The sequence below is a fragment of the Herpailurus yagouaroundi genome, unplaced genomic scaffold (genome assembly GCF_014898765.1).
Source record: "Herpailurus yagouaroundi ecotype Mexico unplaced genomic scaffold, PumYag 161, whole genome shotgun sequence".
Lineage (NCBI taxonomy): Eukaryota > Metazoa > Chordata > Mammalia > Carnivora > Felidae > Herpailurus > Herpailurus yagouaroundi.
Window position 1 is genome coordinate 12,927,256 of NW_024412402.1, and position 26,216 is coordinate 12,953,471.

Here is a 26,216-nt window from a genome sequence, read left to right on the forward strand (position 1 = left end):
ATCCCATCCCATCCCATCCCATCCCATCCCATCCCATCCCATCCCATTCTATGTCTTGCCCTGAAGGAAGAACTGAAACTCCAATGCCTCTGTCTCTGGCCATCTCTGCACCTGGGACCTCTGTATTGCCCACACTTTGATGTATCTCTAAGGACTGACACCTATCAGAAAGTGGTTCCATCCTCCACTGTCGAACCAGCGGTCCTTGAACCTGCAGCATCCACATCACTTTGGCGCTTGTTAGAAATGCCACATCTCAGGGCACCCCCCCCCCACAAACTGCTGAATCAGAAGCTGGGAAGGGAGCCTGGTAATCTGAGTTTTAATGAGCCCTCCAGGTGATTCTGAGGCCCACAAAAGTCTGAGAACCTCTGATCTTCACTACAGAATATAAGCAAAACACATGTGAGTCGATACCACCTCCCTCCGCTAGTCTGTGAGTCTTAATGACAGCTGTTATTTCCTAGCCAATACATTGCTCTAGCATCCTGAGATGCCTTTTGGGGTCCACTTACAGCAGCACCTCCTTAGTCTGTAACAGCCGATTGTAAATTTCAGAATGCGTTGAGCTGGTTTTGGAGATGAGAGACGTGTACAGGACTTCCATTCTGGAAGCCTTAGTCTCCCAGACCTCTAGAAAACATGCGTTTCATCGAGCTCCTCTTTCTCCTCTATTGTATCATGGAGTCTGAACAATTCTTGCCCTTGCAAAAGGGGCGTCCTTAATTTGGGGTAGACTTATTTGGGGGCAAAATGTTCCCTGGGTTTCCAGTACTTTGAGTCATGCAATCTTTTTCGAGCTTCTCCTCTGGGTTGTTGGCTCTCTCGCGCACCCAAGAGGCTCTTAACATCCTTGTAGCTGGATCTCTGCTTCCCTTCCAAACCATACACTGTGGCTCCCCAAACAGCTTGATGCACCCTTGGCCCAGGCACTGATAACTTTACGCTGGGATCTGGGTCACTGTTAATGTCCATAATATTACTGATTAAGAGGATGCAACCAACAATTAAATGTATAGGCAAGTGATCTCCAGGTTTTCTGGAGGTGTTGCAAGTGTTCCCATCCCAGACATTTCTGCTGTCGAAGCCGTTGTACAAGCCACAGGTTAAATCAATCTCACGGAGCTGCAGGCACAGGCAGAGGCTGAATTGTGTACAGGTCCTGCATCAATGGAGTGTGCATATTGGCTCTGGTTTGCAGTAGGCTCAGTAATTTAATAAGCTTACTAAGCCTTTTGCAAGTCATGAAGAAATCACCATAGGATAGTCATTTACATATACAACGTATAGATTTCACATCTCCATTTTTATGCAGAGATTATACAAAGAAGCCATCAGACTACAAGAGCTATCATGGAATTGGGCATCTGTAGGTTGTAACCTCGTCCTTGATGTGGATACAGAGTGGTTGTGAAGTCAATTGAATCAATAGCAGTCCTTTAAATGCCTCATTCAGAACAGGGTATGGTTGATCCTGAGATATGAGTTCAATAATGGAGTATTTGATTTAGCTTTTACTGACTCTCTTCTACTAGGAATCAAGGTGTAATATACAGCTCAACAATTTTTTAATTTAATTTGTTGCTTCCATGGTTTTGTTGTTGTTGTTGTTGTTGTTGTTGTTGTTTTTCTAACTATTTTGCATCTGTCATGCTGGATCTTCTTTATGGTTCACATTACCTCTTGCCTGGCCCAATGCGTGTGCGCGCGCGCACACACACACACACACACACACACACACACCCCGGTAGCATTTTATAAGTGTAAACAGAGATAGGATAAAGAACATGAAAACAAGACTGATTATTAATAAGAAATGAGGCTGACCACAAATTGGAAGTGAAAGAAAACCAATGAGTTTGTCTGGGAGTAAATGAACCTCCTCATTGAGTGCTGGAAGCTGGTGTTTGGGGGTTCCAACTCAGTGGTTTAAAAGTTGTTTTCATTCATATGATTAGGCCAATGTCTCTACTGGTTTGTGACTCTGACGTCACATTTGCAGATCCATTCTGGCCAACCTGTCTTATTTTTTCAGGTCAATAACAACGGAGTAGTTTCCTTCAATGTGCTAGTGAGCCAGTTCACGCCAGAATCCTTTCCCCTGACGGATGGGAGGGCCTTCATTGCTCCCTTTTGGGCAGATGTGCACAATGGAATCCGGGGAGAGATCTATTACAGAGAGACCATGGACCCTGTCATCTTGAAAAGAGCCACCAAGGACATCAGGAAGTACTTCAAAGACATGGCAACCTTCTCTGCCACTTGGGTTTTCATTGTGACATGGGAGGAAGTCACGTTTTATGGAGGGAGCAGTACCACACCTGTAATAATTCAAATTTTCTGTTTTCCACTTCCTATCCTGACGTCTAATTCTTGTCCGTCTTCACTGCTGTGATGGAGTCTAATTGTTAGAGCTGAGGAGTGTCAGTTTCCTGAGTTAAACTAATGAGTCTTGCCACCCACTTTCCAGGAAACAGAGGGAGATATCATACCTGAGCAGTCCAGTCAGCTGTAATGATATCTTGCATGTGTCATCTCTATCACTTATCATTACGAATATCTAAAAAAGAGCCTCTCCATAATTTTCTGGCAGAAGGTAGCATTCCTATTTTGCAGGAGAGTGATTGAGGTCCTGTGACCCTATCCAGGCCACATGATTAGGGGCCCGTCAGGAACCCAAAGGTCTTTTTTTTCTTTCCAGGGGCACAAATGCCTCTCTCTATCAGCTGATTTCCTTCCCCCTCCTTTTTTATTTTATTTTATTATTTATTGATTGGTTGATTGATTTATTGATTGCCTTTTTTTTTTTTTTTTTTTTTTTACAAAGCCTGGTAGGAAGTGGAAAATAGGGGGCTGGATTTGGGTACAAATGACCTACCTGGTTCATTTTATTATGTTATGACCTTTTTTTTTTTATTGTGACCAGGTCTGGAATTATTCATATTTGATGCTAATTGAAGTGGGCAGTTAAAGCGTTTCATGAATAAAGTTTCAACATCTGCTCTGAAATCCCAAATGAGCAGTCAAATAAAAGTCAAATAAGGAAGATTATCACTGGCATTATCGTAGAGATAATCAACTTTCTATATAAAGGGACAGAACACAGTTTTCACAAAAAGTCTGCAGCTCGTTTGGGTGACTTTGGCAGTGGAGATTTTTGAAGTAGCAGACGTATCTCCAACTGTATAATTTCCAGTAAGCAAAGACATTCAAAACTCTGCCCTCTGCTTTCTTAGCATTATTTCCAATTCCATCTGTTTTCCAATTTCCTTGGCAATGAGTCAGTTGTTTAGGGATGGAATAGAAACTACTGAGTTAGAGGCAGAGGTGGAAAAGTGCTGGGCCAGCCATTCACGGCTGCCCGCATTGAGCGCATTGTGTTTTAGGACCTTCTGACCCCAGAGCATGAGAATGCACTTCACTGCTAAGAGGTTCTGGAGAACAGAAAGACGCAAGTTTAAACAGTGGATGCATTGGCTAGAAATAACCTCTCAAGCAGCATACATTTCCCTCTGTCATGTTATGGATTGCTAACAACTCCTGGAGTGATGTTTTATGTCCTTCAAGCCTCATACCTTACAACGTTAAAATACAGGATGCTAGTGATCGATAAATTTTAGTGTCAGTGGCGGGGGGGAAGGAGAAGAAATGCCCATCAAATGCTGACCACCATTTTTTCCAAAAAAACTTCCATTGGCCATAAAAATGGCAAGATAATTTAGATACTTTCTGGTTTGTACTTTGGAGGAAATTTGAGGGCTAGGTAAGAACTCTTTCAATGAGGATGAATGAGGCAACAGCTAAGTGCTTTGGGCTCCTTGGAGAAAAGATGGTACAAGCCTTCCAAGCTGCTGATGTGTCCATCCATCTCTATCTTTTAAATTGACTCCTCTTCCATCTGTCGTCACCCCAGGTTTCCCCTCCTCTGTAGGAACACACATCACTGGGCCAAATAAGCAAATGGCGTGAGAAGTCTCTTAGAGGTGGAAGTTGCCATTCATTGGAAGCCTGATAGCAAGGAAGAGAGAAGAGGACATCTCTACTCTCAGGAGGGAAAACTAATGTTTATTAAGAGCTTACTGTGAGCCCAGTGCTGTGATAGGCTAGTTGTGCATTTCATTTAGCCCCCACAGGCATGTTGTGTAGTAAGCAAAACTCATTCCACCTGAAAGGTGGGGGCATAGGCCCAAGAAGTTAAGTGAGCTGCCCTAGTGACAAGCGAGGAGATGTGAACCTCACAGGAGGCCAAGCAAGGTTCAAGTTAACATCCCCTCACTCCAATTCCTGGACACTCTCCCCTCCAGCTGCCTCCTCCTCCAGGCATCACTGAAAGTCCTCTGCAAAATAAAAGGGCTTTTCAAGAAGGGAAAAAAACACGGTTTCACCAAAAACAGATCGGGAGGAGACTAAGAGCAAATGTTGAGGAGATACGTATGTGTAGGGTGTGTGAGAGCGAGGCAGAATGTGCACGAGGGTGAGCCAGCCCTTGTGGGGTGGTTAGGGTGCTTGGTTGGCTTTGGGGTGACTTCTGGGTTGTTCTCAAGACCTGCTTGCATCAGAGATATTTCCAACTTTATTTCAGGAGAAGGGATATCCTCCTTGAAGGAGAATCCCAGTCTGGAGGAGGGTTGCTCTTCAGACCTCCTGTGACCTTGACTTGATGCCTGTCTCCAGAACCTGACCCTGCAGTGATCTTAGAGCAAAATCTCGAGCTGACTGCTCAGGCATCTCGGTGCCCCACTTAACTCTTTTGTTGAGCTGGGCCAAAGAGTAGAGGCATATACCGGCCCGACCCTATCATGAACGCCATCGGCTATGGCAGGCACAGAGCTCGAGGAGAGAATTCGCATTTACAAAAAGGGCTTTTCTTTACTTGCACCTTGTCTCCCTCCCCGAGACTGTCTAGAATGGGAGATTTGGGGCTTCCAAGATCCTCCACCCCAGTCTGATTACACAGGATAAGAATTTGGGTCTTCCTCTGTGTCTGACGGAACGTTAGCCACGATGGTATCAGGCAGCTGGGGAAAGTGTGAGGCTTGAATGGAAAAGGTCAGCCTCCTCTCTTTTAGCCCTCCTTTTATTTGCATTTCCTGAAAACCCGTGTCGAGGGGTAGGGATTAACCAAGGGAAACAGTAAAGGACAGAGCTGGCTACGGCTTGTTTCTGGAAACTGTTTGCGAGGCTTGTTTGAATTTACATAACATCTCTATCCTAAAAAGGTGAAAATGAAGACCGCGTGTAATGACAGTGCACTAAGAGAGAGACTGGGGGCTCCGGCTCGAATCCCATCTTCTGTCGCTAGATCCTTGCAAAACGTCCAGCAATTCATCTCCCTTAGCCCTCGGTTTTTAAGCTCTCAGATGAGAAAGGGCCAAAAAAATTGCCCCCCTTAGCATTGGTCTGAGGTACAGGCGGGTGTTGAGATTTCTGCAGATATAAAGTGATACATAAATGCTCAATTAGAAGAGCAGTTTCTCCCCAAAAAGTGCGTTTTAAAAACCACATTCCCACTTCCATTTTAAAGAGGGGAGACAGCTCACCAAGATTAGCGGGTGTTTTCCAGGACGCAAGAGAGCACAGTGCAGACCTTGGCCCTTAGTCAACACTGACGGGCATTTGATGGGCCTCCTCCCCGCCTGCCGGCGCCCCATCCAACCTGCTCAGGGAACAGGTGCTTGTGGCCCTTCCCCTGCCTGGACCACTTCCTATAGTTTATTCTCATACTGCCATCTATAGGTGCTCACGCATTATCACAAGCTGAGCGGGGCCTCTGACTTCCCTGGTTTGAACCAGAGCTGTAAAAGGGGTGCTGAGTCAGCCCCTAGGTTCTCCTCAGGCAATTTCTCTTTTCAGGTGCATGCTCCCACATGTCTTGCTTTCCCGACTGGGGGCGAGAACAAATTCAGAGAGGAGGCAGAGTGTGAGGGCTGGCATTGGAGCAGTTCTGAGCTGCTGGGGGGCAGGGAAGGTGCGGGGTAGAGGGGGCTGGGGAGAGGAGCTTCTGGGAAGGGAAGTCATGAGACCACCCACTGCCATCCTGTAGGTGAACACCTTCCAGGCTGTCCTGGTGTCTGATGGATCCTATACATTCACGCTCTTCAATTATTATGAAATCAATTGGACCACTGGGACAGCGAGCGGCGGTGACCCCCTGACTGGCCTTGGGGGAGTGATGGCACAGGTAGGTGGCTCTCCATCTCATGTCCACCCTGTTTCCGAAGCACTCTTCTCCTTGCTTAGGCTGCTCAGCATGCTGGAGGGAACCCTGCCAACCGTTTGGAGCTAGAGAAGCGTGTCTGATTTTGCAGGTGGGCCGAGAGGCTAATCTTGCCCATCTGTGGCACCTTGATGTGGGTGTGGCATGAGCTAGGCAGGCCTTTCTCACCTGCAGTGGTGGCCCCGGGAACTCCAGGAAAAGGGGTCTCCTGATTTCAATGTGCTGGAATCTGAAAATAAGGTATGAGGGCCAGTTAACCCACAAGGCTGGTGTTTGTGTTCAAGTCTCGCCTTCCTTTTGTGCTCTAGGCAGGATTTAATGGTGGAAACCTCACCAATTTCTTCAGCCTCCCGGGGTCAAGAACCCCTGATATTGTGAATATCCAAGAGACCACGAACGTCAATGTTCCAGGCCGCTGGGCATTCAAAGTTGACGGGAAGGAAATTGACCCAGCCAATGGCTGCACCTCCAGAGGTAAAGGCTTTTCCTCTTCTCCATATGGCAAAGCAGGGTTTGCTTGGTGTGGATTGACAGGCAGGCTTTTAAGCCACGGGGGCGGGCTCGTTCCCGATGCCTTACTCTTGACATCTCTCAGCTGGGTAATGGAGATCAAGGTAATTTTAGCATGCACATTCATCACACCGGGAGCCGAAACCCTGCATTTGCTCCACAGCGGTTTTCGAAGTCCTTGCCTGGGGTGTGAACACAGCTTCCCCTTCGAAATAACTCCGCAGAAGTGGACGTGGCTCTTGAGTGATTGCTCAGCCAGAGGGACAGAAGGGAGCCCTCCTGCTTAACATTATTCTTGTTGTTGTTGCTGCCATCCCCCCACCCCTTTCCATTTTTCTTCTCCTCTTCACTCCTGCTTTGCCATCTGCACCCTGTAGATCTGCAGGAGTGGGAGAGATCAGAGCGTTGCCACGTCTCCACGGGAGTAAATCAGCACTCCCTAGTGTGATTAGAAAGAAAGGGGGGGGAAGTGTCATCGTCTTCAGGGTAGCGTCTCCTAAACTCCTGTCTGCAGCGGCAAAACATACAGGAGTTTGGGGAGAATCAAAGCTGGCTTTAGGTCTGTGTTGAACAAGCTGTAGCTGAGCCTCTCTTCCTTTACGGTGGCCTCCAAAGTTTGGGGCCTTTTCTAAACTATCCAAAACCTCTTTGGATGTGCAAAACAGCCCGGGACTCTCACAAGAACATCCTGGCTTACAGATTCCTGCTTCTTATGTGTGTGAAAGTATTCAGAAAGCCGTATTTCTGTTCGTATTTCTGCTTCTGGAGTGGAGACTCCTGCAACTAGAATCAGGACATCATCCACCTGTCTATCTGTCCGTCCACCCAACCATCTGCCCATCTATCCGTTTAGCCAGCCAGCCAGCCAGCCATTCATTGCTTCTTTCCAAGGAACGTTAGAAAGCCCCAACAAGGGGGCTCCACTCCATCAGGTGCTGGGCATGAAGGAACTCTGGCTTTCATGACACTGCTGTGATAGAGGAGACAGCCAGGGGGACAGCGATGACACAGCCTAGGCCACATTGTAATGGACGAGAGGGTAGGGGGGCTGTGGAAGCACAGAGGAAGACCCTGGGGGGAAATGCGGATGTTTAAGAAAGTTTTGGCTTGGGATGAAGCTTTCAGGAGGTCTCTTGTCCTCCGATAGGAAGCATGGTCTGGGGACCTACATGTCTCAGCAGCCCTGGGAGGCCTCCGAGTTCTCTCTTGACTCGGCTTCCATTTGTGTGATAGACAGAAAAACCGTATCCACCTGGTCTGAGATGCCCACGCCTCCTTCCGCATTCCCTGCACTGCGGCCAGGCTTATCAAACCTCCTGACTTGGCTCTAACGACAGGTCACTTGTAAAGATGGGCATTTACATGCCTGGGCATCCTTGTCTCTGTAGACTCTATGAAGTCCTCCACATTCCAAAATTAGCAAATAAATGATTTGGAGCTAAGCCGGTATGAAACCGGCTGGGAAAGAATCTAGCTCTTGAGCTCACCAGTCTTGCAGAGATCGTGCCCTGCTCCCATACAGAGTGTAAATACAGCTCCACTTAAGGTCTTGTGAGAGATACAAGACCAATGCCATGTTCTCTATCTCCCCTTGACGGCCCGGACTAGACGTACCCAGTGCCTCTGCCCCCGTGTCCAAGCATCACAGAGCCGACTGGCTGTGGCCGTGCAACCTGAGTGCCCAGTGACAGCCTCTCGCCTGAGCCCTGGGAATGAAATGCCGTGATAATGGAAAACATTGGCTTGCAGAGCTGTGGAGTTGGTCGGATGCCAGCCGTGTACAAAGTCTCCACTTTGACTTCATTCTTTTCCTCCTGAGTTATGGGTTTGGGTTTCACATACAGGGCAAATTCAATATCCTTATACAGACTGCTGTGCATTTTTATGTGCCACTAGGCATATATCAATCTAATGAGAATCGGGTTTGGCCTGGGTGATAGCAGGGGGAGATTTGCATAGAGCTGGTTTATTATATCATCACTTTGCAAACAGAATTATCTCAGAGAGTCTACCTTTTGGTCCAATCCTCCTCTATTCAAAGGCATTTTCCTCTCATTTATTGGAAGCCTGAAAGCAGAGACTGGAAATCATACTTAGCAGAGGCTGTTAAAATATATGCAGCCTGGACCGGTGCCAAAGAGCATTGAGGTTCGGGGCCTGTCTTCGGGGCTGATGCATATGACCTGCTGGGAATGTGAATAAATCTATTATCCCACATTTGGGCTCTATTCTCAGCAGGTATGAAACATAATTGCCTGTGGAGACATCGTCGTTCCTGTTGCACAGATACAGAAAAGACTGTTCCGGATGCGCCCATGCTCTCTGCTTGGGGTCGTCTTGCAGCCTATGCCGTTCACTGAGTACTCAGTTCTAGAGACGAACCTGACCAATCTTTCCAAACTACAGTTTCAAACAGTCAACTCCTGATGTAGGACGTCACTTACATTTCTTCATGTTGTGCCTCTGATGCTTTCCTTTTCAGATATGTTTCAATTTACAAATGCTTCCGCCTCTATCAACTTGTGTATGTGGACTGGTTGTGGCATCGCTGTTCCCCATGGGACAGGGATGAGAAAATAGCACTGCCCCCCGCCCTTTACAGGTCAGAACACTGAGGCAGATAGAAGTAAGCCGGTGGTCTTGGAAGTTGGCTGCGGGGTTTGTGACCATTTTCTCGGTCTCTTGGCTCTGACCCAGCCGAGGACAAGATCGCAGGCCCTAGCCCAGAGACGCTTCCTTTTCAGTTGAGGGTTGATATTAATTACTGGCAAAGTTTGAGTTTTTGGTGGGGGGAGATCTTTGATTTAGGAAACTGGTTTTATTTTTTATTATTTTTTTTGATTTTTTAAATGTTTATTTATTTTTGAGAGAGAGACACAGAGCGCGAGCAGGGGAGGGGCAGAGAGAGAGGGAGACAAAGAACCCGAAGCAGGCTCCAGGCTCCGAGCTGTCAGCACAGAGCCTGACGCGGGACTCAAACCCACACACCGTGAGATCATGACCTGAGCCGAAGTCGGGCACTTAACCGACTGAGCCCCCCGGGCGCCCCTGGGAATTGTTTCAAAGCCTGATTGTCTGCCAAATAAACAGTAGCACATATTAAAATTAGTACATCCCATAAAGGACATCCCTCCCCCAACCTCACTCTCCTCCTAACCTGGATTCTGTCTAGAAGTTCTGCCGGTGGATAAGGACAGGTCCTACCTAGGGTGAGAGAGAAGGCAACTTGTATCATGTACGTTCTGCCTAAGCAGTGTTTGCACGATTTATGAGCCCTTGAAGCTAGAGTTCAGCCCTTTCCAGAACCCTCCCAGGGAGCCTGGGATTTAAACTTGTGTGTCTGCCTCCTGATTCATGCTTATTGATCTCTTCCGGCACATACTGGGCCCTCAGCAAATGTTTGCTGAATGAACGGATGAGTGAACAAGTTAGCACGGGAGGAATCTGTGTTGCTAAGTTTCCAGGGAAAGCTGGGCCCGTTTCTGGAGTACCCTTCTTCTTCTCCCTGGAAGGAAGGGTACGACTCCCGTGCGTCACAGCCTTTGCCATGGATTAAGATGACGTGTCTTCCCTTGAATGAGAGTGTGCTCTCTAGCCGTGGAGACGATGATGCCAAGAGGTAGACTGGATTCCCACAGCCTCGGCTTAGAACCCTGGCTTCGCTCCTGAGGGGCTGAGCGCTCTGGGCTGAATTGGTGACTCAACCTCCCCTTAGCCTCAGTTTCCTCTTTCATCGAGTGAGGCCGATAATACCTGCCAAATAGGGCTCTTGTGTGGATTCCATGGTAGAATGCAGGAAAAGCATTCAGCCCGGCGCCTGGCCTGGAGGGTAAATGCTCAATAAATGTTGGCTCTAATGTCATTCTTCCCCAGGACAGTTCCTTCGGCGAGGGGAGGTGTTTTGGGATGACCTGAACTGTACCATCAAATGCCGCTGTCTAGATTTCAACAATGAGATCTACTGCCAGGAGGCCTCCTGTAGCCCCTACGAAGTGTGCGAACCCAAAGGCAAATTCTTCTACTGCAGCCCCGTGGAGACCAGCACGTGTGTGGTGTTTGGGGAGCCGCACTACCACACTTTTGATGGCTTCCTCTTCCACTTCCAAGGCTCCTGTGCCTACCTGTTGGCCCGACAGTGTTTGCAGACTTCCAGCCTCCCCTTCTTCAGCGTGGAGGCCAAAAACGAACACCGCGGGGGCTCAGCCGTCTCCTGGGTGAAGGAGCTCTCTGTGGAGGTGAATGGCTACAAGATTCTCATCCCCAAAGGAAGCTATGGAAAAGTCAAGGTGAGACCCTCTCCAGCCCTCCTGGGAAGCTGGAGAAGCTGGAGGATCTTGAGCCGGGGGAAGACTTCCTCAGATCTGCTGGTTCTGCTGTGTGATGTTTGTACGGAAGAGATTCAGGGCTCTGCTTTCTTTGCAAATAGCTTGTAACATTTTTTTAACTAGGCTAAATTTTATTTGTACAAGAGCCAACCTCAGCTCTCTCCTTGATATTTCTTTCTACTATATAGCTTAAAGTACACTGAAATTCCTAGTTACCTCCTAAACACGGTACACACACACACACACACACACACACACACACACACGCTGTCACATACGCGCATACATGCCCACATGTCCAAGCTCAGAAGTAACTGGGAAGAGAGGTAGGCTGAGTTTCTCAGAGACCTGGCTTGCAATAGCAGCAGCCACATGGTCATGCCCTGGAGATGGTGTGCCAACACAGAATATACATCCATAACTCAGTACGGCCTTTCATTAACAACCCTCCCCCACCCCCACCCCCGTCCTGTTTGCCCAAAATCTACTGCTGCATTGTTGGAAAAAGCTCCAAATTGATTGGTGTTTCCAGAGGCACCGCTGGTGAGGGCCCCCCCTGGGACCAGGCTTGCTGTGCTCTTTCATGACGCCGGTGGGAAGGTTCTGAGAAGGCTTTGCCCAAACACCCTCCAACAGGTTCCCACTCCTGCCTGGAATAAGAGAGGGGAAAGTGGATATCTGCCGGTCCGTTTAGCGTATGCAAATGATTCCTGTCACTGCCCACCTGGATTTCAGGCAGGCACATCCGCAAAGGAGGGAGAGCAAGAAGCCACTGGCAATTACTCAATTTGTGGAGGCCCCAATTTTCATAATGTTAATGAAAACCTTGTTGCAACCGTGTATTTATTCAAGCAATAATAACCAAGACCACGAGGGGTTGATTGCGCAACCCCGTGCGATCCTTAATCCCCATGCATGGAGGTCATTACGGAGATTACAAACCAGAACTGATGCCAATGCGGGGATTTCTTTCTTTCTTTCTTTTTTTTTTTTTAAATATGCGTTGTAGTTTTAATTGACACAGCATGTCCAACAAAAGGCAGGACCGAGGAACTAATTCCACTTTTTCTGGCTCTGCCTGGCCTTGGTCTGTGCAGTTTATCATGGTCATAATTAGAAAAGTGAGGTTTTACTGTGGCCGAAATGCCAATCTGCCTGTTATTTGGTTAGTCTCTCTAGGGACAGTTCTGCATATGAAATCAAGGTCAGAGTTGGGGGTACGGAAGTTTGACGTTTTTCCCTTTTAAATTTCTATTGTGCTGTTGAGCACAATACTTATTCTTGTAGATAGATGCTACTATTTCAAGCTAGAAAAATGTTCCCCAGCTTTCTCCTGCTTGCCTGTATTGTGGGGATGGATGTGTATGATATCTGTAGTTGAGGAAGAAAGCTTTATGCTTTATTTCTATTTTCCATTTTGATTAAAAATCTTTTTCACTCACAGTCAGACTTTTTTTTTTTTTTTTTCAGAAGGAAAGGAGCATTGCCATTTCTTTCAGGCCCAGCAGCTCTGCTAATTTTGTGTGGCTCTTTTCCATCGTCCAGGCATAGGGCACGGATTCCTCAATTTTCTGTAGCGACAGGGAGATGTGGACGTGAATGTAAATGTTTCAGAAAGAAAAGGTTATGTGACTCCAACTGTGAGCTAACAATGGCTTCCTTTTCCTTTGGCCAAACGGCTTCCCAGTGTCTCTGGATACACCTGCTCTGCTGGGTGGGGGTGGGGGGGTGACTCCACGGACAGTGGAGCCCCCACCCAGGGTCAAATGGGGACAGGCAGGGAGAGGGATAGGAAGCAAGAAGGAAGCTTTGAAATGCCTGTGAGGCAGCTGACTTCTCCAGACACACTCAGCCTGGCCGGAATGGCCAGCAAGATCTGTTCTTGCAACATATAGATCCCCTTTCTCCATATGCTGGGGACTGGTTCCTGTATATGGATTTCCCCCTCTTTGGATTGTTTGCAAATAACAAAGCAAACAATTTAGGATTACATATGCTAATGGGGGCTAAAGACAGCCAACTAACATCCATAATATAATAAATGTCTCCTTCTAGCTAATACTTATCAGTTTTCATATTTCTCCCCCAAATAAACTCAGGTAGGTTAGGGTGCCCCATTGAAAAGGGCTTCAAGGCCAAATAGCATATGGGGAGGAAGAACTCAGACTCTGGGGTCAGATCCGCACAATCCCTGTGTGATCACTGGCGGCTGAGTGTGCTTTGGGCTTCTTTTTTTCCATCTATAAAATGGGGTGATAGTGTCTAGGAGGCAGGGCTCTATGGCCGCAGTATGGCTACCTCTCCTTAGCACTGGGATAAAGGCAGCAAAAAGCAGTGGCTTTGGAGCCCAGCTCATGAGAGTCAGGCCCTGTCACCTCCCAGCCGTGCAAGCTCTGAACCTCAGTTTCCTCATCTGCAAAAGGGGAAGATGATAAGGTCCTTCTGAGTTTGTCCCGGGGATGAAATAGAACAGCCGCGTGTGACATCTAGTACACAGCCTGGCACACAGTGGGCACCTCATACATGCTGTTTCCCACATTTCCACTGCCACCCAAATCCCTTTTAGTTCTAAGACCTATGCTTCTACAATTCTAGTTCCTCTCCTCACCCCGCCCTCCCACCCAGTACCCACATCCTAGGAGAGACAGTATCAGAGAGGAAAGTGGCTAGAATACAGGGAGAAGAAGGGAAGTGATGAGAAGAGGTCCAGTTACCTTGGCTAGTCAAGAGTTGAGGCCGGCGGGATGAAAGAAGAAATCACCCAAGAGCTCCTTCTCAGAGCACTGTAGGGGACAAACGCAGTATCTCTCTAATCGGTGGTTTAAAGGGAGACATGTTTTCTGTTGGGAATGAACGGGGTTGCAATGAACACTTACACCAGGGAGAAGGGTAGAAACTGGGAAATGGTGGTGCCCGTGGTCAGCCTAGGGCTTATGTCAGTCTAAGTGGATCAAGATCTGATGCAGAGGAACCGGGGGGACTGTTGTAATATCCAGAGACGGTTCACCCCATGGCTTTTGCTTCGAGACACAGAAGACTGCCCTTTGTTAGCAGGAGCTTGAGAGAGAGTGGAGGAGGCCATTGAGGAAATTGAGGCTCAGAGCTTATATGGCTGGCAGGTGACATTGGCCATTGCCAGCATTGGTCAGTGGGCATACCTGGAACTTACAGTTATACTAACCTCGGAGAAGAGTTCATTCTCCGTCTCAGCATGGACAGTACATGATGGTCATCCAGGGCTCTTGCTAGCTGACCTTCCTTATAACGTGGCTTTTCTCACCCTTGTCGGCTAAACTGCTACCTAGGAGATAAGGATAGATCGATCAATTCCTAGGTTTTTCTCTCTACTTGTAGCTCTCTGTAGGATAGCTTATTTCTCAAGCCTATTTTTTTGGTTCCCCCCCCCCCCTAGAGGCAGGCCATGGCACAAGACATCTGCGATGGTAAATCTTGGAGAGATGCTTAGATAGGCTACTGCCTCACTTCCTGGAAGACTGAGGAAGTAGCTACAATGGTGGCCGTAAAGACCCTTTTCCTTCCCGTGTGCCCGAAATCGATATAGTTCCAGTGTATTGACTGTGCACTCACAGTGTGTCCCATCTAGGACTGACGTAGGATAACCTTCCCATCCCAGACTATAAACGTGATGTCTACAGGTGCTGGGCGTGTTAAATGTGAAAAAGAAGAAAATGAGCCCTCTTTGTTGGAGGCTTCTCAAGCCACCACTCACGTGAGCCAGATGCTTGAGACTCGCCCTTGACCGTTCCCCATTTCTTGCTCCCCGCTGCAAAAAAACCCACGAGGTCCTACCGAGCAGACTCCATGAGCTTGTCCCACTCTCTCACGTCTGTATGTAGTTTAGGCCCTCATGCTCCATCGCCCCTGGATTTTTGCATCAGTTTCCTGTCTGGTTTCTCTGCTTCTAATCTTGACCTGCTGGCCAGAGTGGGCTTTCTGAAATGCAAATCTGACTATGTCATTCCCTTACTTAAAACCTTTTGGGGCTTTCTCTGCAGCATAGAAATCCAAGTTGTTTTTGCTTTTATGGAATTTGTTTTGTTTAAAACATGGCTTAAAAGGCCCTCCAGGGTCTGCACCCAACACGAAAGCCAGAGGAATTCTTTTAAGATGGAAGTCCGATCACGTCCATCCTTTGCCCTAGACACACTCTCGGCTCTCCATCTTGCTCGGAGTCAAGGCCAAAGGCTTTACAATAGCCGACAAAGGTCTACCTGTTCTGGCTGCCCTTATCTCTCTGGCATCATCTGCCACTGCCCTCTCCTTGCTGTCTCTGCTCCAGTCGTGCCGGGAGCACCCAGGCACACGCCACCTTTGGGCCTGGCTGTCACCTCTGCGTGATCCACTGTCACCCCAGATAAGCTCCTGGCTTGCTTCCTCATCTCAAATATCCCCTTCCCTGACCATCCTATTTCAAGTTAAAAACCCTCTTCCCCGGCACTTGTGATCCCCATTCCTTGCTCTGTTTTTCTGCATAATTGCTCAACCTGGCATACCTATATATTTTACTTGTTTATTTTGTTTGGTTTCGGTCTCCTCAACTAAAATATAAGTTCCGTGGGGCAGAGATTTGTGTCCATTTCACTCAAAGCGAATCCCCAACTCTTAGAACAGTGCATGGCACACAGAGAGGCCTCAATTGCCATGTGTTGACTAAATGGACCGTGGACCTTGCTCGTGTCTCCAGCTTCGTTTCTGGCCACCCCGCCCAATGGGCAACCCCGTATTCACGTAGCTGTTCCTAACCACCCGCCTTTACTCTCTTGTCCTAGAATTCCCTGAGCCCAGTCTTCCTTTGTCTACTTCTGTTCATCTTCAAAGACCCAGGGCAGACTTACTGCCTGCAAAAAGTCTTGTGTGACCCCCCCCCCCAGGCTGGATATAGCGGTCACTTGCTATCCTCCCATTGTATGATCCATTAATGCGTATTTAAAATAGTGTATTATAAATATCTATTTGTGTCTCTCTTTCTCAGTAGACCGGGACCTCCATGAGGGGTGGGGACAATTATTTTCTTTATTCTTTATTCCTTAGCACCTAACATAGCGCTTGGTACACAGTAGGTGTTCACGTTTGTTCGTGTTGCTGAATGATTACATGACATAGTCCTGGTACCGGGAGGTGACAGGGTGATGCACTCAGAGAATAATACCAGGGCAGCATGGCACACATTTCAGCTGGAAGGAGGGATCAGGGAGTGCTATAGGCAGTGACGAGGTCATGAAAAAGATGTGACTTCAGTGGAGCCTTAAAGAATAAATTTAGACGAGTGAAAAGGAGAACAGCATCACTAGTCTTTCGCCAAGAGACTTGAAGCCAGCCCTAGAGCCAGCCAGGAAGGGTTGACAACCATCTGGTCCCCAGAGGACTCTAGGGCAGTAGTGGTAATGCCTGTCATGTCTCAAATGCACAGTGCTTGGCTGGCCCGCGCCACCCTGCTTTTGTGGCTTCCCCCAGGCCTCTGCCTTAACAGAAGTCAAGCTTACTGGAGCCTAGGCCATCCGGGGGGGGGGGGGGACCATTCTCTCTGGAGAGTGCTTTGGCCTCCCTTTCCCGACCTCCGCGGGACCCATTGCCCTGGCGCCTGCTCACCTGCCTTTTATTGTTACTGTTGTTGGCAGGTTAATGACCTAGTGACTTCCTTGCCGGTCACCTTAGACTTGGGGGCGGTGAAAATCTACCAGAGTGGCATGTCAACTGCCGTGGAAACGGATTTTGGGCTCTTAGTGACGTTTGATGGCCAGCACTACGCCTCCATTTCCATCCCAGGCTCCTACATAAACTCCACGTGTGGGCTCTGTGGGAACTACAATAAAAACCCGCTGGATGACTTCCTCCGCCCTGACGGCAGGCCGGCCATGTCTGTCCTGGATCTCGGAGAGAGCTGGCGGGTCTACCATGCCGACTGGAAGTGCGACTCGGGCTGCGTGGACAACTGCACTCTGTGTGACACAGCCACAGAAGCCCTCTTCTTTGGTTCGGACTACTGCGGCTTCCTCAACAAGACGGACGGCCCCCTGTGGGAGTGTGGCACCGTCGTGGACCCCACAGCCTTTGTGCACAGCTGTGTGTATGACCTGTGCAGCGTGAGGGACAATGGGACACTCCTCTGTCAAGCCATCCAGGCCTACGCGCTCGTGTGCCAGGCCCTCGGCATTCCAATCGGAGACTGGCGGGTCCAGACTGGGTGTGGTAAGCTGGCATCCCATCCAAATGGAAGGGCGTGCTCGCGCAGGGGGCCAGGGAGAGGGTTTCCGGGCTCCTCAAAACTCTCCTTGTTAAGACAAATTGCCCAAGAGTGAGGGTGAGGTTAACATAGCCACACGTTATGAAGAATGAACAGCAAAAAGGATCTTTCCTTTTCCTGCCCACCCAATACCGTAGCCAGAAAACAAGAAAACCATTTGAGCACAAATGGTCCAGAAACAGGGAGTGAGTGGCAGGAAATGCTTGACGCGAGGAAGGCCCTGTCCCAGGGACGGCTATCCCTGAGTTGAGCAGGGAGGTGGGTGTTCAGAGGGAAGGTGGCTGTATTTGTGGCCATTGAGCAAACACAGACACTGGTCTGAGTAATCGTAACCAGCTTTGGGGGAAATTCACCTCCCAAGTGGAACCAACAGCAACTGTTCTTTGACTCCTCTCCGCCTTCCGTCCCTCTAGGTTCTGTGTCTCTTGCTCTGCCATGTTTTCGCTGACCCACTGGTGCCAATGGGAAAAGGGCTGCAGCCAGGGAGCACAGAACATCAGGAAAGAAGGCCCTTTTTCAGAAGCGCTGGGTGGTTAGGAGAAAGCCCTAACAGAGTGGGGAAATTCAGCTTCTTTTGAATTACCTTTCCGCATGAAGCATTTTGTACGACTTAGTTGTCTCGTTTTTCTCCTTCTATCCCACTTAAACCTCTCTTTTCGTAATTACATAAACTTTTAAAACAAGCAAGCAAGCAAACAAGTAAAAACAACTCAGCTTCTTGGAATTCTGTTTCTCTCCTGGCCCTTGGTTTTTCCACATGGGTATACAGAACATTATGTCCGTGCATTTTAGATTCCCACGCAGATGAGAAGGTTTCAAAGTTTCTTTCAGTTCCGAGACCAAAGGGAGATTTTTCTTCCCCCTCAGTACATGTTGGATTCACAAAATCGTGTATCAGGTTCAATTCTCAGAGAATTGATCCAACTACGAAGAGACCGTGTTTTCTTATTGCTTGTTGTGTGACTGACCAGCCTCTAAGTATGCCAGGAGCGTACTCAAGTTGAGATTGATTATGGATTTTTTTTTTTTGATCCTTGTATAATCTAAGAACATCCAAATTACCTAAGCAAATTGCCTGTAATGGCTACTTTTTCCCCTAGTGGTCCTATCTTCCACATTGCCCACCCCCTCTCTCTCATGTTAGTGCTATGAATTCCAGTTAATTCAGACAGCTAGTTTAGCAGTCCCTTGAGCCCCTGCCTCTTGGATTCGACCCGACTCAAGCATTTATGTAGACTCCCACGTTCTTAAAATGAGAACCAGAGGCTTCTGAGGCAAGAAGGGCCTTGAGGAGACCTCTAGCTCCAACCCAGTCTCCTGGCAGTGCAGACACACAAATTCTTTCCCATAACCAAGGTTCTTTCTTATTTTTAAGATCCTAGAGTACTCATTTTCATAGTCTTCGCTCATCGTCTTTTATAGTCTTCACTTAGGTATTTTGAGTGCCTCCCTGTAAGAAATTTCATGTTTTCAAATGGCCCCAACCACCTTTTCATCTTTTCTTTTCTCCTGCAAGTTGGATTCATTTCCTCTTAAGAATAGGTTATGCTGTTTAAGCTCAGATCGACTTCTGTGTCCATCAGCCGAAGATCTTAGAGCATCTGAGTGGTTGTAGATATCCAGTAATAAATCGATGTTGAGTAATCAGTGTAGTCCAGTTAGGATCACCACTTGAAGTGTAATTCAGTCAAGATGATCGCCCGAGAGTCAAAAGTTCACGATTCGATCACGTTGCCCCATAGCTGTCACAAAGCAGCGAGCTGATTTCTACGGGTGCAATCGCAAAGTCTCTCGCCCGATGAGCGCCCTTCCCCGTGGGGCTCCCGTGTGTGGTGGCTCCCCACGGTCACCACCCCGGGGCCTTCATCTGTTGTCACGCTCTCTCCTCTCCCCTACGTCAGTATCCACGGTGCAGTGCCCGAGCTTCAGCCACTACTCCGTGTGCACCAGCAGCTGCCCGGACACCTGCTCTGACCTGACGGCCTCCCAGAACTGCGCCACACCCTGCACCGAGGGCTGCGAGTGCAACGAAGGCTTTGTCCTCAGCACCAGCCAGTGCGTCCCGCTGCACAAGTGCGGCTGCGACTTCGACGGTCACTACTACACCATGGGGGAGTTCTTCTGGGCCACGGCCAACTGCACGGTGCAGTGCCTGTGCGAGGAGGGCGGGGACATCTACTGCTTCAACAAGACGTGCCGCAGCGGGGAGGTGTGCGCCGTGGAGGACGGCTACCAGGGCTGCTTCCCCAAGCGCGAGACCGTGTGCCTGCTCAGCCAGAACCAGGTGCTGCACACCTTCGACGGCGTGGCCTACGCCTTCCCCACCGAATTCTCCTACACCCTCCTCAAGACCTGCCCCGAGCGGCCCGAGTATCTGGAAATTGACATCAACAAGAAGAAGCCCGATGCGGGGCCTGCTTGGCTGCGAGGCGTTCGCATCCTGGTGGCTGACCAGGAGGTCAAGATCGGAGGAGTTGGGGCTTCGGAAGTCAAGGTAAGACTCCGGCTGCCCTTGGGGCTTTTCTGATGCGTCTCACCAAGCGAAGGAACTCTTCGGGTATGCCTTTCTGGCTCTGACCATGAGTGGATTCCAGGAAGGCAACGGCTCCGAAGTGGGAGCGCTGCCTAACGTTCGGCACGGAATCAGTCTCCCCAGGGGTGAAATGGAGTGAGGCTGGAGTCTCTCAAATTAGATACAGCTAAAGCAGGACTAGGTCTCCGTAACAGCCGATGCTTACCGGACGCTTACCGTGTGCCAAGCGCTAGTCTAAGCAGTGGTCACGCCTAACCTATGGGGGATGTGTTTTCATCCTCATTTACCTTTTACATACGTGAAAAACGAGGCACAGAGAGGCTAAGTAACTTCCTCAGGGACACACAGCCATAGAGTGACATGTGAGCCCAGGCAGGCTGGCTTCAAAGTCTGTGCTTTTTACCTTGTACTATACCGACTCCTCCCTGCAGATGGGAACCCATTGCGGTCAGGCAAAGGGTACCTGCCATCGCACCTCCTGCCCCTCTGACCCGGTCTAAAATATTCGTCGTTAGGCATCCACATCATTAGTTGAAGAAAGACCGTTAGGAATCATCTAGTACAACTGTTTGTTTGCACATGAAGACCCCAGGGGCTAAGCGAGGGATGGGGAGCTCACGGCTGAGTGGTGGCAGAGCTGGCATGACGGGAGGGCAGGCCTCCCCGCTCCTAGCCCAACATGAAGTCTAATTTGGAAGACAGAAGTCAGCGTGGTGCATGTGCTGTGCAAGAAGAGGAAACACACCTCCACAGACTGAAAAAGCTGTTTTCGTTCCTGCTGACACACTGGCAGAGATTAATTTATTAAAAGAATGGTAAAAGGTAGATAAGGTGGATGGACAGCTAGATAACTATATGCCTCTGAGGGGCTAGGGCACAGGAACAAATCTGAAGGAAAGGAAGGGGCCAGAACAGTGGGGAAGAAGGGGCGCCACCAGTGAAAAGGAGCCATCACGCAGAAGGAGAAAGCCACGTGTGTATCAAGACCACGTCTACTCACATTTCACTGTTGTTTGGGGCTGGACTAGGGTCGTACGTATACGCAGAGAAACAGCAAATGTGTTGAATCGGAGGGGTAGAAAGAAAGAAACAGAGGTGCCCATGAGAAAACAGTTTGCGTCTGTCTGTGTGGTGTCCATAGGCTGTCAGCTTCTTGACATTTTCTCAAAGGGTGAGTCGCTGGGCAGAACCGTGTCTCTATTTCATAGCTTAGGAAACGGTGGGTACTCTGAGCGCATCTGGAAGTGATGAGAGTGATTTGATTTTTTTCAGCTGAATGGCCAGGAGGTAGAATTACCATTTTTCCATCCTTCGGGGAAGCTGGAAATTTATCGCAACAAAAACAGCACGACAGTAGAGTCGAGGGGTGTTGTGACGGTCCAATACACAGACATCGGACTGCTGTACATCCGGCTGTCCACCACCTACTTCAATTGCACCGGCGGGTTGTGTGGCTTCTTCAATGCAAACGCCAGCGATGAGTTCTGTCTCCCCAACGGCAAGTGCACGGACAACCTGGCGGTGTTCCTGGAAAGCTGGACGACCTTCGAGGAGATCTGCAACGGGGAGTGTGGGGACCTGCTGAAGGCCTGCAACAATGATTCGGAGCTGCTCAAATTTTATCGGAGCCGCTCCAGGTGTGGCATCATCAATGACCCCTCCAACAGCTCCTTCCTCGAGTGCCATGGAGTGGTCAACGTCACCGCCTACTACCGCACCTGCCTCTTCCGTCTGTGCCAGAGCGGAGGCAATGAGTCGGAGCTCTGTGACTCCGTGGCCCGGTACGCAAGCGCGTGCAAGAACGCCGACGTGGAGGTGGGCCCCTGGCGGACCTATGACTTCTGCCGTAAGTCGGGGCTACCTGATGCGGGAGGCCCCCGGGGAGGTGGGGGAATTGAGCTCCGGGGCAGTCTGACTCTGGTGTGTAACCTCCTCATCTGATGTGTCCTTTGGAAGGCCCATCACCCCCAACCAAACTGTTCCTCGCCTTTATTTCTGTTTCTAATCGCACAGTATCTCTTCACTGTAGAAGGATTAGCCATCCCATTGACTCCTGCTTTTATCTAGTGGAGGATACACGTCATATCAAAGACTGGGAGTCTTTGTGATGGCTCCATCGGTGTCTTCTTTCTTGGCAAAGGAGGGCTCCGTTCTTTCAACAGAAAGTGATCGGTCAGGGTGCCTTTCGCGGAGTAGAGATTAGCACCGCTCCCTGGGGCAAGCCTGACAATGGCTATGAAGAGTCCCACGTTGGTTTTTTCACTTTGTGCCCAGAGTATCTGACCCCTCTCAGCAGGGCAGTGCCAGTATTAGCAGTAATTAGAATAATTGCTGAGAAGACCTGACATATAGCCCCTTAGGCGATGGGGGAGGCCGGTGGGAACAGTGATGTAGAAAGGCAGGAGGAGTGGCTGGGAGGGCAGGACCCATGCCTGGAGCAACAACTAACCCCACCTGGACTTCAGCACCCATGCCTTTCCCACCAAAAAGATCAGCCCTAAACCCAAACCGATGCCACCATTAAGATTCCATCGTCTACATCTGTTTCTCATTTCCACTATATCTCTTTCTAAGTTTGTTTATCTCTCAAAACTTTTTGTTTTGAAATAATTTCACAGTTGCAGAAAAGTTGCAAGAATATCTGTGTGCCCATTACCCAGATTAACCTACAGTTAGCATTTTGCCCCATTGCCTTATCATTCTCTCTCACACGCTCTCTCTGCATTTGCAAGTAAGTTACAAACATCATACCCCTTGGCCCCCCTAAATACTTCAGTGTGTATTTCCTTAGAATAAAGACTGTCATTTACAGAACCACAGTATACTCACTGACCTTAGGACATTTAACACTGATATAATCATTTAATATCTATATTTCAATTTTGTCAATTGACTCATAATGTCCTTTATGGCATCCCCCTCCCCCCAATATGGATCTAGGCTAGGATACATGTTGTGTTTAGAGCTGTCACGTCTCTTTGGTTGCCCTCAATCTGGAACAGTTCCTTGACTTTCTTTTTTCTCTTCTATTGTCATTTTTATTTTTATTTTTATTTTTTATTTTTTATTTATTTATTTTTTTTAACGTTTATTTATTTTTGGGACAGAGAGAGACAGAGCATGAACGGGGGAGGGGCAGAGAGAGAGGGAGACACAGAATCGGAAACAGGCTCCAGGCTCTGAGCCATCAGCCCAGAGCCCGACGCGGGGCTCGAACTCACGGACCGCGAGATCGTGACCTGGCTGAAGTCGGACGCTTAACCGACTGCGCCACCCAGGCGCCCCCTATTGTCATTTTTAAAGACGACAACCTCCCACCTTTGAAAATAGAATGGCTCTCCATTTGGGTCTGATGTTTCCTCATGATTTGGTTCTGCTGTGCGTCCCCTCTCACACTCCAGCAGAGGTGATGTGTGTTTTTCTCACGGTATCACATCACATGTGGGGGCCGTGTCCATCCAGCCTCCTCTCAGTGGTGATGGGCACATTGGTCCCCTGGTCAGGTGTCAAATGTCTCCACTCTGCAGGCACAGTGTTTTTTTCTCTTGCAACTAATGAGCAACCCGTGGGAAGATACTTTAATACGACGGAGCAAGCATCCTGCAGAGAGAGAGAGAGAGAGAGAGAGAATGAGCGTGAGAGATTGATAAAGCAAATGGGGCAAAATGCTAACTGTATGCTGATATCAAAATCCCCTTCCTCAATTTAGTGCCCATTGATGACCTTTGCTTGTATCAATCTTTAGCATGATGATTACAAGCTGATGGTTTCCAGCTCCAGCACTCTGTCCACTTTGACCAAACAATAGATGTCAGTCTACTATAAGTAACAGTCTTCCATCTCTTCTGTGTGTCTGCCTGCCATCTATTTATATCCATCCATCCATCCATTCATTTATCTATCTCAGTCACCTTTTTTTTTAATCAAAGTATAATTAACATTCACTCTTATACGTTTCAGGTGTACAGTACGATTCAACAACTCTATACAATTCTCAGTGCTCATCACTATAAGAATACTTCTAATTCCCTTGATCTATTTCACCCCTCCCTCCACCCATCCTTTGGCAACCACCAATTTGTTCTCTATATTCAATAGTCTGTTTCTTTTTGGTTTGACTTTTTTTCTTTGTTCATTTGTTTTGTTTCTTTTTTTAAGTTTTTATTTATTTATTTTGAGAGAGAGAGAGAGAGCGCGCAAATGGGGGAAAGGCAGAGAGCGGGAGAAAGAGAGAATCCCAAGAAGGCTCCACACTGTTAGCCTGGAGCTTGACGCAGGGCTCGAACTCATGAACTGTAAGATCATGACCTGAGCCAAAATCAAGAGTCAGACACTTAGCCAACTGAACTACCCAGGTGCCCGTATTTGTTTTGTTTCTTTACAAATGAGTGAGATCATATGGTATTTGCTTTTCTCTGACTGACTTATTTCACTCAGTATTACACCCTGTAGACCCATCCATGTCATTGCAAATGGTAAGATTTCATTATTTTTTATGGTTGAATAATATTCCATTGTGTGTATCTATCTATCTATCTATCTATCTATCTATCATCTATCTATCTATGCTTATATATATATACGGATATATATCGAAAGAGATGTAGATATAGATACAGATATAGATGTAGATACTGATATAGATATATACACACCACTTCTTTATCCATTCAGCTATGGATGGACACATAGCAGCCTAAATGTGAATCATCTATCTTATCAGTATGGACACATAGATTCCTATTTTTTCAATTATTTATATTTCCTATTACACTTGTTAATGATCTTGGTGTTAAACTTATTCCAGGTTTGGCCTGTGGGAGCCCTCCGAGTTGCCTCCTATGTCCTTTTGGCATGCCTCTGTCATGTTCTGACTTTCTGCCGAGCTGGAGGAAGTTCTTTTAAATGCCTTTTTTAGAGAGAGACACGTGGACAGAAGCAGCCCAGGAGAACATGCTTTCCTCGGGTGGAGGGTCAGGGCTCATGCTTGAGACATCCCCCAGCGTGCCTCAGCCAGACCTTGCGTACGTGGGTCTGGCAAGAAGGATGGGAGTATGCACGTTTGATTAACGAAGACTTGGGTACTAAGGGGTTAATCTGGTCAGGATCTCGTAGGGTCATTAATCCTGGGGATCGGACCAGGCAACAGCTGCAAATCAGGAACACGATCTTCTTTGGACCTAGGAAGAGACAACCACTGCTTCTGTGTTCAGATATTTTTAACCAGCCTTCTTGTCGGCGGAGCCAGGCTGCCCAATTAAATAATTTCACAGAGGCATTTCAGGGGCCAGGGGAAGTTTTATTACTTCACGTCTGTATGTTCCAGACTTTCAGACAAATTCAGACAACACAATAAGTCATAAAGTGAGAGCCATTTAAATAAGTCATGTTATTTGCTATCACCATAAACCTGCAGTCAATGTTATAACATTCATAATTTAGAGACAAATGTGAAAATCCCTCCATACAGACATATTTAATCGGTGCTGAACTAGCCTTCAACTCCAAAACCGTATGGTATCGCAGTCAGCGGGAGTGGTGATGGTCCTTTAGCCCAGAGGAAAAGGATTGGCTTTCAGTACATAGTGCAGAACTGTGGAGTCGGTACTTGTGGGCAGAGATTTCATTGCCGTGCAATTTATTTCTCTGTGGTGTCCCCTCTGTCCTTGGATTGTAAAACACGATTAAGGAGGGATAGCATGCATAAAAGCTAAAGAACGTTTTAAAAAGGCAAGATCCTATTCTTCCAGGTGGTGATGGGGACCTCCACAGATCTTTAGACTACACAGACGTGTAGGTAGATTTCTTCTGGCTCTGGATTCATCCATGCCCGGGCCAGGTCGAATTCTGACAGACTAAAATAATAAAAAGACATGGAGGGGCGCCTGGGTGGCTCAGTCGGTTAAGCCTCCGACTTTGGCTCAGGTCACGATCTCATAGCTCATGGGTTCGAGCCCCACGTCGGGCTCTGTACTGACAGCTCAGAGCCTGGAGCCTGCTTCGGACTCTGTATCTCCCTCTCTCTCTTCCCCTCCCCTGATCACACTGTGTCTCTCTTTCAAAAATAAATAAACATTAAAAAAAAATTCTTAAAAAATAAAATAAAAAAAAAAATAAATAAATAAATAAATAAATAAATAAATAAATAAATAAATAAAAAGACATGGAAAGGTTGCCCAGAACTCCATGATGGTAAGCGGCACGTGCTGTTAGCATTTCGTGTGCTGTACTTTGTGACTCAGAGACTTGATCTATCAGGGAAGGCTTCCGGACAGAGGTGTGGTTTGAAACGAATCTTGACAGATGGGTAGCATTTGGCTTTGTGAGGTCCATCCAGGCAGGGGAGAGAATGTGAGCAAAAAAGTA

General features: G+C 48.0%; 1 protein-coding gene across 1 annotated transcript in view; it reads left to right on the top strand.

Moving 5' to 3' along the window:
• The window catches only part of LOC121035538 (tubulin-specific chaperone cofactor E-like protein), a 166,852-nt gene that overhangs the window by 97,977 nt on the left and 42,659 nt on the right, over positions 1-26,216 (top strand). The window contains exons 11-17 of the mRNA XM_040483339.1: positions 2,036-2,323; positions 6,044-6,181; positions 6,526-6,691; positions 10,601-11,013; positions 16,692-17,262; positions 19,219-19,811; positions 21,123-21,696. Of these exons, the coding sequence (XP_040339273.1) occupies positions 2,036-2,323; positions 6,044-6,181; positions 6,526-6,691; positions 10,601-11,013; positions 16,692-17,262; positions 19,219-19,811; positions 21,123-21,696 (2,743 nt within the window). The remainder of the gene's footprint in view (positions 1-2,035; positions 2,324-6,043; positions 6,182-6,525; positions 6,692-10,600; positions 11,014-16,691; positions 17,263-19,218; positions 19,812-21,122; positions 21,697-26,216) is intronic.